This window comes from Parambassis ranga, chromosome 14, assembly GCF_900634625.1.
Source record: "Parambassis ranga chromosome 14, fParRan2.1, whole genome shotgun sequence".
Taxonomy (NCBI): Eukaryota; Metazoa; Chordata; class Actinopteri; family Ambassidae; genus Parambassis; species Parambassis ranga.
This window is the reverse complement of record NC_041034.1, coordinates 15,085,916-15,099,350: the sequence shown is the minus strand read 5'-3', so window position 1 is coordinate 15,099,350 and position 13,435 is coordinate 15,085,916. Positions and strand designations below refer to the sequence as shown.

The following is a 13,435-nucleotide window of genomic DNA, read 5'->3' as shown; positions in this document are numbered from 1 at the left end:
ATCTACAGCCCATTAACTTTCTTTTCTACATTATGTTGCTTGTGTAGGTGTACGCTTACAGTGTCTTTATGAGGTCCGTGTGTGTATGTGTGTGTGCGCATCTATGACTAAGAGTAAGGTAAGACAAGACAGAGAAGCAAGGAGAAAAAGAAAGGGCATGAAACAATGATCGATAGACTCAATAAAACACACAGAGAACAGCCACCCTGAGATGGGCGCAAAAAAAAAATCCCCCAAGGTCTGCCAAAGACAGTAAAATCAATTTGTTCATAATGAACTCAGAGGTATGTTGTTTGATTTCTACCTATAACCTCAACAAAGAAGCCACTCAGACAACAGCAGGAGAAAAAGTTTGTATTATTTCCTCAGGGCATGTACACACCGGCCCCACAAATACCGTACTTTCCTTTAAAAACCCGAGCAGTAATCACACATCAACTGCCCACAAAGTCTGGGCACAGAACAAAGTTAACGCACTGTCTAGGTATGGTCTTAAAACATTCAGCAAAGTTAGCAGGACTAACAGGCCGTAATTAATGCTAATTCCATCACGATTGTTTGAGGATGTAAAGTTTTATTGCACTGTATATCAACTACCAACATCCAGGGGAAATCTTTGGAACAAATCCAGGAAACACTTGATCTGAAGTGTGTTTATGAAGAACCAACAAAGCATTTTTGATCACACTGATGGCTGTATAATATTACTGTGTTACACTGGTGTTCACTGGTGCACCAAAATCTGAGCTATGCATCTTTTGATTGGCATGTTATCATATATGTTTAATTAAAACCTTCTATCTTTATTTGGTGGATTATCCACATTAAATTCAATACAACTGAACTGCAGATAGATACTTTTCAGTACATAGCTGCAGCTGTTTGCAGTAAGTATCAATATATCAATTCAAATGCTGCCATGTCCTCAAACTATTAAAATGCGCATTATGCAGGTTGTCAATTTGTAGACACAAATCTATGTATAACTAGCACCCTCTAATGGACGTACTTGGCTGCTAAAAGATACTTGTGTTGATAAGGCGGACACGGTTCAGTTTGAGAGCAGAATTCATTAAGTGCAGTGAAGTGTTCTTACATTTGTGACTGAGAATTTGATAAACAAATACCAAAGTGTTGGGTCCTGTCTGTGGCAAGTAAACATGCCTGTCAAAAATAAATTAAATAAAGGTAATGTACAGCAGATGGACGTGTGCCATGCTCGCTGTTTTAAAATATTCAAAGAAAGACACTTCAACAGAAGCTGCAACGCTGTCTTTGAATATTCCTAATTAAATAAGCATTTGTTTAAAGTGCAGAAGCCATTAATGTTGAACCTGTAGAGTGTTTTTGCTGATATGTGAGTGGCTTCTTTGAGAAATAATGTGAGGGGAAATAATGTGTTTCCAGGCAACAAAATCCATCTGGATGACCAGTTTACATGTATGTCTATAAAACAATTATTGTATATCTGATGTACTATGTCAGGTTTTCTCAGAAATATACTTAAATAATATGTGTTGATGTTTTTTTAATTGATTTTCAGTGTTTCTATCTTGTCATGTTTCCTTTCTGATTCAAATGTCAAATGCCTCAGACAAAGGCAAAACTTCTGTTCCTATTTGGTGTTCTTTTGTTTGTCAGTACTGTTGTATTCACTCTGAAGTGACCCTTGAGTTAAAAAAAAAAAATCACCTAAACTGATTCCCCACTGTGCGACAGAGTTGCGTGATACAAGTGGAGAAGCCTCTCCTACAGCCTACAGTGTGTATTCTGTGTCATGCCCAGCAATGACCCTGGTGGTCCTAAGCATTATGATCATGCAAGTCTTCCGGAGAGTTCCCACAGTCGCTTCCTCTTACTCTTACAGACTATTTGACTTCTCTCGCTGATCACCCTGTCTTCCGAAAACTCACAAAAAAAAACAAAAAAATGTAAAAGAACCAAAAAAAAAAGCCATAAATAAAAACAGGCCTTGGCACTGATAAGCCACAGAGAGCAGGCCTGACTTTCTCAGGCACCTCCTGAGTGTTATGTTTGGATTCTGGACTCCTTACAATAAGAGCCAAAAGAAGAAGCAGCAGGAACATACTGGCTTTTCTAAAGCAGCAAGAAGACCAGCAATATGCAATGAGAAAAACCAACCTGCACTCAAGGAGGGGAAACAAATCCAATGGGCTAACGGCATTCAGGATTTGCAGGCTACAAAGGCAATCAGTGGTCTGCAATAATAACTACTAATCGTCCAGAATGACATGGGATTTGTTCCTCTTTTTTTTTTTGCACAGCATGCATACATCAGTGTTCTTTGGCTCTTTATGGATGACTCCCTCTGAGTATCTACATGACACAAGCCCTCGATTCACCCTCTCTCCATGTTTGCCATCAGACCTGTGTATATTTCTACAATAACTCCTACATGAATTGAAAGGAGATGTCTTATTCTGAAATATTATTCAATAAAATAACATATATTTGTATGATTGTAAGGGGTGCCATTCGATGCTTTGTCTGTCAATTTTGTCTTCCCAGTCCTTTTAAAATACAGTATTGAGTTTCCACTCAAGGTGATGTAGGTTATCTACATTTTTTTTGTTCCCTTTATGTGTCCTTGCAGTCACCTACTATGCTGCGCACTTTTAGAAATCAATAGTCGGGTCAATTTAGCATGACAAAAACATTCAGATAGGGAAAAGTAAATCAGAGATATGTAACGGAAGAAAAAAATGAAATTAATTAAAAGTATATTTGTTTAAAAACTGTCAAATTGTCCAATCCCGGTTTAGCTTTAAGAGAATGTGACATCAAGGGTACGTGAGCGAGCATCCCTCTGTGACACAATACAACACAACTCTGTGTTGAACAGGACTGCAGGTTTGTACGCTGTGTCAGATAAACTGCAACCATACCTGGTTGGTTAGTTATGGTTAGTTTCTGGTCTGGATCTACACCTTAATGAACCAGGATGTTCTTAGGAGCGCACACACAGCACACTGCAGTAGTTTTTCAGGCTGTTGTGACTGCATCTGCTTTATTACATACACCTGTGCAATCTAATTCAACCCAATACCACAGATGTGCCATTCATTCAGCATTAATGAGGCGCACTGTCAGCTCAGACACTGTCAACAATCAATCCTACTTTATTATTATCTTAGGGTGGGAGAGCAAAATGAGCAGCAGAGCTGTTTTTGGATTGCGCCAGACATGCAGTCCTAAAGTGATATACTTCTGTTTTTAAAAATAGCTCTACTGGTGTATTTTGTTTGGGACAAACTCCAAAATTATCTTGTTGAAAATAATCAACATGGCGGTGACTTGGCCACACCTGCAATGTAAACCAGCAGCCTGCTGTCACAGAAAACATAGAGCAGCTTTTCATATGTCATACAAGACGTTAGGTGCAGTAAACGCGCTGTAATGCCTGACACCTTCATGTTACTTCCAAACAAAAATACGTCCATCTTTTTTACGTCTAGTTCTATGTGGCTGATATCAAACTTGAATACACTTACCAGCATCTCATATATATATTAAAGTGCTCACAAAGCGGCAGAAAGAATATAAAAATAAATACCTGTTGTGCAATTAAGAAGTTATACTATTAGAATCCAATAATGTTAGCATAGCATCTGTCTTACCTTAAACTAGCTGTTATTCTGTGGGGAACTCCGGCATGGACGCTCAAACCTTACACTAGCTAAACTATCTAAACAGTTAGCTAATAGTTTGCTAGCTAGTTTCCCCTGTAGAGTTAACCAGCGTGCGTGCCTGCCAGTGCCACCCTCTGGTGGAGAGGAGAAGTGCAAGGAGAGCGCCAGATTAACAAGTCATTAAGTAAGCAAGTAAATTAATTAATTAATTAATAATTAAAAAACAGAAATGCATCTTTACACATCCTTTATTGCTTTTATATTTATAAACATTTGCTTACTTGTAGCTGCTAGTATTGTACACATTACAATAGAAAAACAAAAACTCTTTCTCAAGTTTAATTTTTCTTTATTTGTTATCAATATAAGCAGGCTACGTTGTAGCGAGTATTGTTGTGAGGATCCTAATTTACATTCTGAATATGCAAATATTCAGAATGTGAAACAAAGACACATGTGTCTGTAGTACTACACTGGTCTCAAATGTAAACGGCTGATGTCCGTTTACATTTGTTATTCTGTCCTTCATACACCTTTGCTTCATCATCCCTGCTATCAACTGTACAGCTTTGAAACTACCAATGAAAAGTGACATTATGATAACAGATAATGCATGATATGCTTCCATAATATTGATATGAATCTGCAGAACTGAACAAACCAACCATCAGTCTAAGATGCTGCAAAATTAACAACCTAATCTGACTAATCTACTGAAGAGTGATGTGACTCTTACAACACAAAATGTATCATAATGATAGATGAATATAGCTCCAATTATGGCCGCCGTTTGTAACCCACAGTCAATTAGACATCACAATCGCTCAGTGATTACTGTGTCTCTCAGACTTCCATAATCAAGCTACAAGTCATCGTCCAGAACAAGCTGAACTTGAGCAGCATCTGATCTGTCAGATTACTGTGTGCTCTGTGCTGTCGCTGGCTTTCACAGTTCCCCCTTTGAGACATGACCTCATTCAAGGGTCGGGCAGCCCTCTTTCCTCCTCTGATCCTCCTTGTGCTTTACTGGGGCATCTCAAATCTCATGGAAGCATGACTTGTGCATTTATATAAGATTATTCTGCATAAACCCACACGGAGCAGTGCAGTCAGCTCTCAGACTGAATGGAGCTTTATATTTCTTAATGCAGCAAATAAGGATTAAGGCATTAAACCAAATATAGTTCTCACGATAGCTGGAGGAACCAATTACCCTCAGCATGTGCATGTTTCCATTATAGGAATCTACATGCTAAATTTGAACAAACGTGGGAAAATCTCAACCTTGTCTTACATTTAATTATGTTGTTTTTTTATTTCAGGAAGCATCAAATGCTGATGTTTTTCTGACATACAATTCAGCTGTTCTTTCACTGGTATTAAAATCAATAGCGGAGCATCAAAATCTCAACACGATTAATGAAGTCACCAGAAGTGCATCTGAACAATTTTGTTCATGATGTGCAGCAAAACTGCAGTCCTAAAGAAAAACAGATGTCGGGAAGGGTTAAATAATGGAAATTTAAAAAGCAAATTCTTTGTTGTCAGCGTAGTCTGTTCTCCAGTTAAGTATTAGGCCATAAACCAGTCAGCTGGTTAAAACAGACAATAACACTCATGTGTGTTTGAGGAGAATAAAAGATGCCAGGGCGTCACAGTTGCTGTGCTTTACTCCGAAAATGAGTGAACTTCCTCACAGCTGCAGCTAAAATAAAGCCGTCACAGAATCGAATTCACTTTTAGTTAAGGAACACTGTTACATGTCCAATTGGATACAACACTTCTAACTGTGTAATCACTGTTAATTGCAGTATGTGCTGCAGTCTTTATTACATCATGGCAGCTATTTCATCCACCACTGTCTCAAATATGTAAAACAGGGATGCTGCTGTTTTTGTGCATTATTATTATTATAAATCTTATTTATTTATTTATTGTTTAAACTGGCAATTATTGTTTAATTATACCACATTCATGCAAATAAAATTGAAATGTAATTGAAAGAACAAAAGCCATTCATTTACTGTGTGTAGCCACATGACATGAGTGCTGCAGTTTTTTTTTTAATTATTCCTAATAATGTAACAAAATATTATGGATGAATACAAAAGCAGCTCTTTCTAGATGTGTTTAATATCCACAGTGACCATTAGATGGCAGCATTGCACTTCACAGATCAGTTTGTTTTCCTTGTGTAACCTCATGTCCTCCTTGCTGGGAGTGATGGTACAACATGCATATACTCCTGGTAAAAGGATTACAGTGAGTCATTACGGTCAGGTCAACACAGCAGTGGGGTTCAATCCCAAATGGAAACATGTCATCAAAGCAATTAAAGTGCACAAAATTCATGACTCAAAACATCAAAGGAGGAAGATTTTCAGGCAGGTAATATATTCAACATTTATATCAAAAGAAAAATTTAAACCATGTAATTATAAACTCAAACTAGTAACAGAGATACATTAGCATGAAAAACTCCACCTGCTCCAGGGCAGAGGAAGCCATTATGTCATGAGGACTGAGAAGGCTGAATGAGAGTGGACACACCCTTCCAGGAAGGATAACTCTGTTGTCTGTTTCTGCTGAGATGACTCATTTGACTGGTCAAGAAACATGTGACAGTCAAAAATATTTACTGCATACTTCCTGTGTCTGTTTACCTGTACTGTGACTCAGACAGTGACTGTTAGTATCAACCTGACAAAATCTCAATGTTGCGTAATCATCATGAAACTCACGGTGTATGTTTTTATCCTGCAGCCCAGTAAAAGTGGGACTAAATGGCTTCACACGCCTCTGCCTGAGTGCTGCGGCACATTTAGTGTTTCCTAAGAAAAGCTACCACCGGCAGGTGGGAAGAGAAACCTGTTCAACCTGTGAAGTAGCTAACTGAAGTCAACCCCACTGTAACTTTGAAGTTACAAAAGCCAAACAATAACACGTCTCCTACACAGATGAAAGTAAAATGAGAAACAGGGTTTATCCATCTAAATCCCAGGGGTTTCCATGTCTGCTCCTGTGATGTCATAGTAGTCAGAGTGAAAAACTCCTTCTGTTTCAATCCCTTGTTTAGTTGTCTTGGTTTTCATGGTAACCCTTTATTTCCCTGGCCTTTGCTTTTAATTCCTCATTTATTTTGATGTTCCCTCTTTCCTTGTGTCTTCCTGTTTGTTTTACTTCCTCCTGTGCTCCCTACATTTTTGATTGCCTGCCCCGCCCTGATTGTGTTCACCTGTGTCCTATTAACCCTGTGTTTTCTGAGCCTTGTGTTTCTCTTTGTCGTTGTCGTTCGTCTGCGATGCTACCCCTGTGTCTGTCCTCCGAGCTCCTAGTGTTTCACCTTGGTTTTTTCCAGTTCTTTTGGACTTTGTTTTGAGTGTTTTGGATTCGTTTTTTTCATCGACTTTATTTATTAAAGTTTTTTGAAGTTATCAGTCTGCTAAGTCTGTCTGCATTTGGGTCCACCTTACACACGGCCAGCCTGCACTTCCTGGATTCCATCTTTTAGATGTTCACCTTTTTATGCAAGTGTGTCAGGAAGAAGGCGTATACTGATAAAGGATTCTAGGAAAATGTTTTGAACCAACGGTTGTGACCATACATGCTATAAAGACAGCTTCTGAACTGATATTACACATTGGCATGGGTAATAAAATATCCAAGATGATCATGGGATTTAACAGTCCAACGGAGAGGGGGAAGGAGAAGTTACAGTTAAAAAAAAACACAAAGTGATTATTACTGATTATTACCAAGTCCATATAATATAAAACAAAAACAATTCGTATCACAGCTAGGCCAGACTGCTAGATTCCAGGAATTATCCTGCTTTCTAATAATGGCAATAGACACTGAAAAGCTTTAATGAAAGTTTGGTATAAAATAGATTAAATAGATAATCTGTCATAACTACAGGTTTCATTATTGCATGATTGCATTGTAGGTGTGTACATAATGCTATCTTGATTCTCATTTAGCTTTAGCTGTCAGAGCCAATGAGTCACTTCTTCCCCTCTGGTTTTCCTAGTGTACCTGTTCCACAGCAGCCACTTAGATTTCTCTGCTAACATATATGACAGATATAGAAGCGTACAGTGAGCCACTAATTAATTAGTGTGCTAATGCACCCAACACACACATACATAACACGTAAAACTACAAAAACATTTGACTGTATTATTCTAATAAGGACTGGAGTGTCAGTACAAACACGCAAATAGTGTGATATTTGCATGAAAAATACAAACATTCAAATATTCTATTATACATATATACAGTACAGCAACATAAATTGGATGAAAAACCAATCAAGTAATCAAAATGATTTATAGGAGGCCAAATTAATGCTGGTATTGGATGTAATTTATTTTAATTTTTTTGCATGAGTGTTTTTTAGACACTTAAATTAGTTTAAGGTTAAATCTCTATGAGTCATGTTAGGGAGTAGTTCTATAAATAGATGGTAAAAACATCTTGTAAAAACATAGTGTTACTCATAGCTGTCATTTGTTTTTAAATTGCATTATTATTTCCCCCATGACTATTTTACCTAATTACCTTCTGATTTTAAACATAAAGACCTGGATAATCAGTGATTCTGTCAAAATGTGTATAGGCCTACAACAAATACGATTATCAATAGGCTATTTACATACAGGATGTTTATCTTAGAATTTACTTTAAGACACAAGAACAATTTACATAACAATATAACAATAATAATAACTTACAATAAATATGTTACAAATATATTATGTAACATATTATGACAGCAACTTGTTGTGAAATGTTGTGGTTTTAATTTTTGTAAGCTGTTTTTGCTTACCAGACAACTTGCAGTGGTCACAGGATTGTGACTAACCTACTATCTTTTTTAATAATAAGTCTATTGTGCTTTAGTATTCATATTCAGAAGTAAATAAAACAAAGTATTTTAAATGTTAAAATGTCTGTAGGTTGTCAGTGTTTTTGTTTTTGTTTAGTGTATCAGATGTATCGCCTCTGCCTCAGCACAGGGGTCTGTTTCAGGAAACACTTACATCACGAAACTTTCAAGGTGTGCGCACATACGCCGGATGAGTCGAAACTACGTGCGCGTCCCCGCCCACCTGCCACAGAAACCGCCTAAAAAAGCTCGCTCACGCTACCCCTTTCTCATTGAAGGTGCGGCTGAGGAACAGGTGCGCGAGGAGTCACTCAGAGGATTTCCATTCAAATAGCTTGGTTTTCTGGTTAACTTATTTTCTGAAAAGCAAAGGAATTCGCATATATACAAGAGAGGAACCTGCTTCTAAAGCAAACTTAGCTGAAAAAGGTCTTTAAGTTTTTAGCAGTGGGACTTCTACCTTCGAAGTAGGTGGACTTTTGCAGAGTCTCATCGACAAAGGACAAAGAAGAAGAAAATAAGAGAAGCGAGAAGTGGAAATGGCCAACTCGGGTCTTCAGATTTTGGGGTTCGCCCTGTCTCTTCTGGGCATAATTGGACTGATTGTTGGTACCATTTTGCCTCAGTGGAAGATGTCCGCTTATGTCGGGGACAACATCATCACGGCGATAGCCATGTATGAGGGACTGTGGATGTCCTGTGCGTTCCAGAGCACAGGCCAGATCCAGTGCAAGGTGTACGACTCGATCCTGCAGCTCAACAGTAAGTAACAGACTTGATACTCTGTCTCCTTTGTCTGTGGAGAGTAGAATTTTTTTACGTCGTATTATTGTTGGTTAGAAGCTCTCGAAAAACTGCTTTTATATTTGCCTCTGTCTTACCTGGTCCCCCACCCCCACACCCCGACACCCTTTTTCTTCAAGTGTCACCTGAAATTAAACACTAACAAAAAATTTGAACACTGAAAGCTTTGGAACAAACAGGTTTTATTTATATATATATATATAATCCGGTTATAGTAATCAATTGTTTGACAAAAACTGCAGTTTTGCGAGACAGGAAGTGACGTAACGCTGACTTGCACCTGTGGGAATAAAGACTGGTCTCCCTTCAGGCTTTTTTTTTTTTTTTTTAATGGATGACTTTAGCGCGGTTGGATGCCTGTGGCCTGGCATAACCGGTTTTATCGCCACCTAACTCTCCCTTTATTCTCTCACAATAAGATTAGTAGTAGTAGCTTATTTCTACAGTTGAGTAGTTTGAGATACTTCCCACTTGATAAACAGGAATGTGTGTAGCGCAGTCAGTACACCTGGGCAATCATTATCCTGCAGCCATTGTCCAGCACAGCTTCCCCCTCCCCCAACCTCTTACATGGAAATCTCCATAGTGCCTTTACACTGCATTGGTAGTTAAAGGTTAAAGAACACCTGTATGAGCCACTGTTTAGTCAACAGGCCTGCTTTGTGTTTCAGGCCCAAAAACAACTCAACTGTTGCAGATTGCAGCTGAAGCGCTTCAGGGGAAGTTAATCAGATTGTTTGTCACATAGATCTCAGCTTGAATGAGGAAGTTTAGCACATTTCAGTTTTTTTTTTTAAAGCCTAAAATCCTCCCTATAGATCAAGGTGCCTTAACTGTTGCAACTCTTTATGACACTTATCAGTGATCATAAATCGGTGGCTAAATGGGTCAAATGGTAGCACGGAAGTTACTTCACTTCTGTTTCATCTGATTGCTGAGTGCGCTCGGACGTAATCTGCCTAAATGTCACAGTGAAATGTTCTGTGTAGTTTTACATGGGTCCCTCCCTGTGCATTAACCTAGATTAACATTTGCTGACATGTGGTTAGAGCTTTAGAGTACCTGTTGACATGGCGGAAGAGGGATTCATGACCTGGACATGGCCTATACATTATTTTATTTATTTTTTGTTTCACTTATTAAAACATCTGATAAATTATCTGTAGCACAATATGCCTTATCACCTGATCAAACATGAAACCAGTCCAACTTTGATAAACGGTGTGTGACTGTGGTTAGATATGGAGCAAGTGAATAAATAATGACTCATTGTTCAGAAATATCTGGTCACATTCTACTAACGTCTGTTTTTAGCTGCACCAAAACTGGGAAAAGTTTTACTGTACGACTTTTTCATCAGTATCTTTTCAGACAGCAAAATGTCCACCTGCTGAAAAGCAGGCTCTGAGATTGGGAGTGTCTTCCTGATAATGAAACCTGAAACCTTGTTAGACCTGTTTGAGACTTGGCAGGCACACACACACTCCCCCAACCCCCTCTAGAGTTTGTGCGCCTTCCGTGTATAGTCAGTTTCTGTGGTGCGTTGTTATAGGGAGCGGCACAGGTGACACACAGCAGACAGAGGCTGCTCTGTTGCATGTGATGCATTTGCACAAAAGGGGGAAAAACCCCTTACAACATTATTTTAAAGCTTTTTATTTGTTATCACCACAAATGCTACTAATTGATGTTTAGCTTTACTCCAGTAAAGCCCGCTGCTTCTCCCCACACCCTGAAATACATGTACGTCTATGTTCCATTGTAAAGGTGTCACACTCACAATGAATCGTGTATTAACCCCCATCCTGTCCTCTTATCCAGGTGCCCTCCAGGCAACCCGTGCCCTCATGATTGTGAGCATTCTCGTAACAGCTGCTGGCCTGGGTGTAGCTTGCATGGGAATGAAGTGCACCACCTGTGGGGGAGATGACAAAACACGCAAGTCCCGCATTGCCATGACTGGTGGCATTATCATCTTGATTGGATGTAATGAGTCTTCTCATCTTGTTATTTCCCTTTTTCCCCCCCTTAACAGTTTCAGTAACGTTGTGGTGTTTACTTTTCCACAGCTCTGTGCTCCATTGTTGCCTGCTCTTGGTATGCTCACGACATCATCCGAGCCTTCTACAACCCTTTCACACCAGTCAATACCAAGTAGGTACCTTAAGTGAAAGTATAGAAACGGTAACGTGTTGTTTGCAGTTTTGCTGCTTTGACATGAACGTGTAATGTTACCTCTTTGCAGTCGTTTTCCCCATTCTTAATAACTGTAACTTCTCTTGTTTAGGTATGAGTTTGGCTCTGCTATCTTCATTGCCTGGGCTGGTGCGTTCCTGGCTGTAGTGGGAGGCGGCATGTTGGCAGCATCCTGCCCAAGAGGCAAATCTACACAAAAGTATCCATCCAGACCCCCCACCAGCAAGGAGTACGTTTGAAGAGGACAAGACTTAGAGGCTGAAAGAACTCATGACATTCATTCTAGTTGAACTCAGAGGTTGAGATGTATCAATGGAAGCAATTGGTGTTCGTCTTTTAATGTGTGTTTTAGTTTGTACGGGGCGACCCCTTTAATGTTACTGTAACATTATTTTAACAGGCTTATTAAAGTTTTTAAATTGCAGCTGTTTACTCCAAAGAAAGATCTGATCAATCTTGGCTTGTCTGAAACTAGTCAGTGCTTACTTTGTAATGTATACTATATAGCACACTCAGTCAACACCTGTAAAGTTAAATTAAGGAAGATTAGATAAAGTGTTTTTCTACACACTGCATGGTACAGGCCAGGTGATTGTACAGTGTATTGATTGCATTTGAATGCACTGAGTAGACATGAGGCAGTGGACCACTCTTCACACTGTTTGATTACTCTGTAGGTTGAAGCGCCTCCATTGTTTCCATGTATATGTGCCTTATTTAAACAGCACTAATTATTCAGCAACACCCCAGGCTTTTTCTTTTCTAATCAAATACCGGCATGAGATTGTAACTATATATAAATGATAATACACCGATTCCATCAGCTCAGATTGCCAAAGTTTCTTGCAGACATTACATACAACATGCTGTGACCTACTTGTTGACTTATTCTGTAATAACTGTTTATTTGAATAGGTTTATGCATATTTTTGTAGTCACAATAATGGTTACACTCATAAGATTTTCACTTTTTTTTAAAAAAAACAAAAACTTCTGATTTGCAATGTTTGTGTTGTACATACAATAAATGTTGAAAATTTACTATTTCTGGTTTTGGAAATACTGTGGTTTATGTCACATATCCTTTTTTACAAGAAGCACTAAAAGAAATTTAAACATGCCTGAATTGAGATCAAAATCTGTACAAAAAAGATATACACAAGCAACTTATTACAGTGTTTTCTTGATGTAGCAGTGCAAAAAATGCATCCTACAATACACAGCTGACTTGGAAATGTGGAAAAATGTAATTTCTAACACTTTCCCCTCAAACAGCCATTCAGAAAGCTGCTGAGCAGACATGACAGTTTCTGGTTGCAGATAATTTTCCCACTGAGGCAGAGGCTAAAATCATCAGGGCCACACTCCTCTCCCTCTCTTGCTGGAAGCCATCTTCCTTCAGGTGAATTGAGTACACAGCCTCATAATGGCCAACAAAATGAAAGTTGCTGTACTTTTACTGCCACCTGGTGGTGTACAAGAGTACAAGTACTTTATGTACATACATACAGTATGTGCGATAAACTATATGGATATATGCATTGTATGAATAATGTCACATTGTGTTAGCTGGCTTTGTATACATTTGAATCAGTTATAATGTGTGGTATAGGAGGAATAATATATTTCCATCCTTTTCCTCCTGTGTTTTTTTAGTGTCCTTTTTCTTTTTTAAATGTTAGGACTTCTGAGGTTATAATTCTTTTTCTTTTTTTCTTCTCTCGTTTCATTCATTAACAGCCTGAAGTGTCTTGCTCTACTTTTTGTTCTCATTCCGCCTGCCTTTGTCTAATCATTACTCTTCCCTTCCTCAGGTCTGATCATAAAACTAATAATGATAATGATTTTTGCTTCTAAGCGATTTAAACCCTCTGACCCTAGTCTGCTTCTGTCTAAC

At 38.6% G+C, this 13,435-nt stretch overlaps 1 protein-coding gene across 1 annotated transcript; it reads left to right on the top strand.

Moving 5' to 3' along the window:
* Positions 1 to 8,790: 8,790 nt before the first annotated feature.
* On the top strand, positions 8,791 to 12,582 carry LOC114445826 (claudin-7-B-like). The gene is made up of 4 exons (XM_028421074.1): positions 8,791 to 9,300; positions 11,164 to 11,328; positions 11,412 to 11,496; positions 11,630 to 12,582. Exons 1-4 carry the CDS (start codon positions 9,078 to 9,080, stop codon positions 11,775 to 11,777), a joined length of 621 nt encoding a protein of 206 aa, XP_028276875.1. The 5' UTR covers positions 8,791 to 9,077; the 3' UTR covers positions 11,778 to 12,582.
* Positions 12,583 to 13,435: the final 853 nt, after the last annotated feature.

Excerpts from the sequence above, each read along its gene's own strand:
- LOC114445826 (XM_028421074.1), top strand. The coding sequence starts at position 9,078 with ATGGCCAACTCGGGTCTTCAGATTTTGGGGTTCGCCCTGTCTCTTCTG. Across the intron at positions 11,329-11,411 it reads CATTATCATCTTGATTGGAT|CTCTGTGCTCCATTGTTGCC; the intron begins GTAATGAGTCTT and ends ACTTTTCCACAG. Across the intron at positions 11,497-11,629 it reads TTCACACCAGTCAATACCAA|GTATGAGTTTGGCTCTGCTA; the intron begins GTAGGTACCTTA and ends TCTCTTGTTTAG.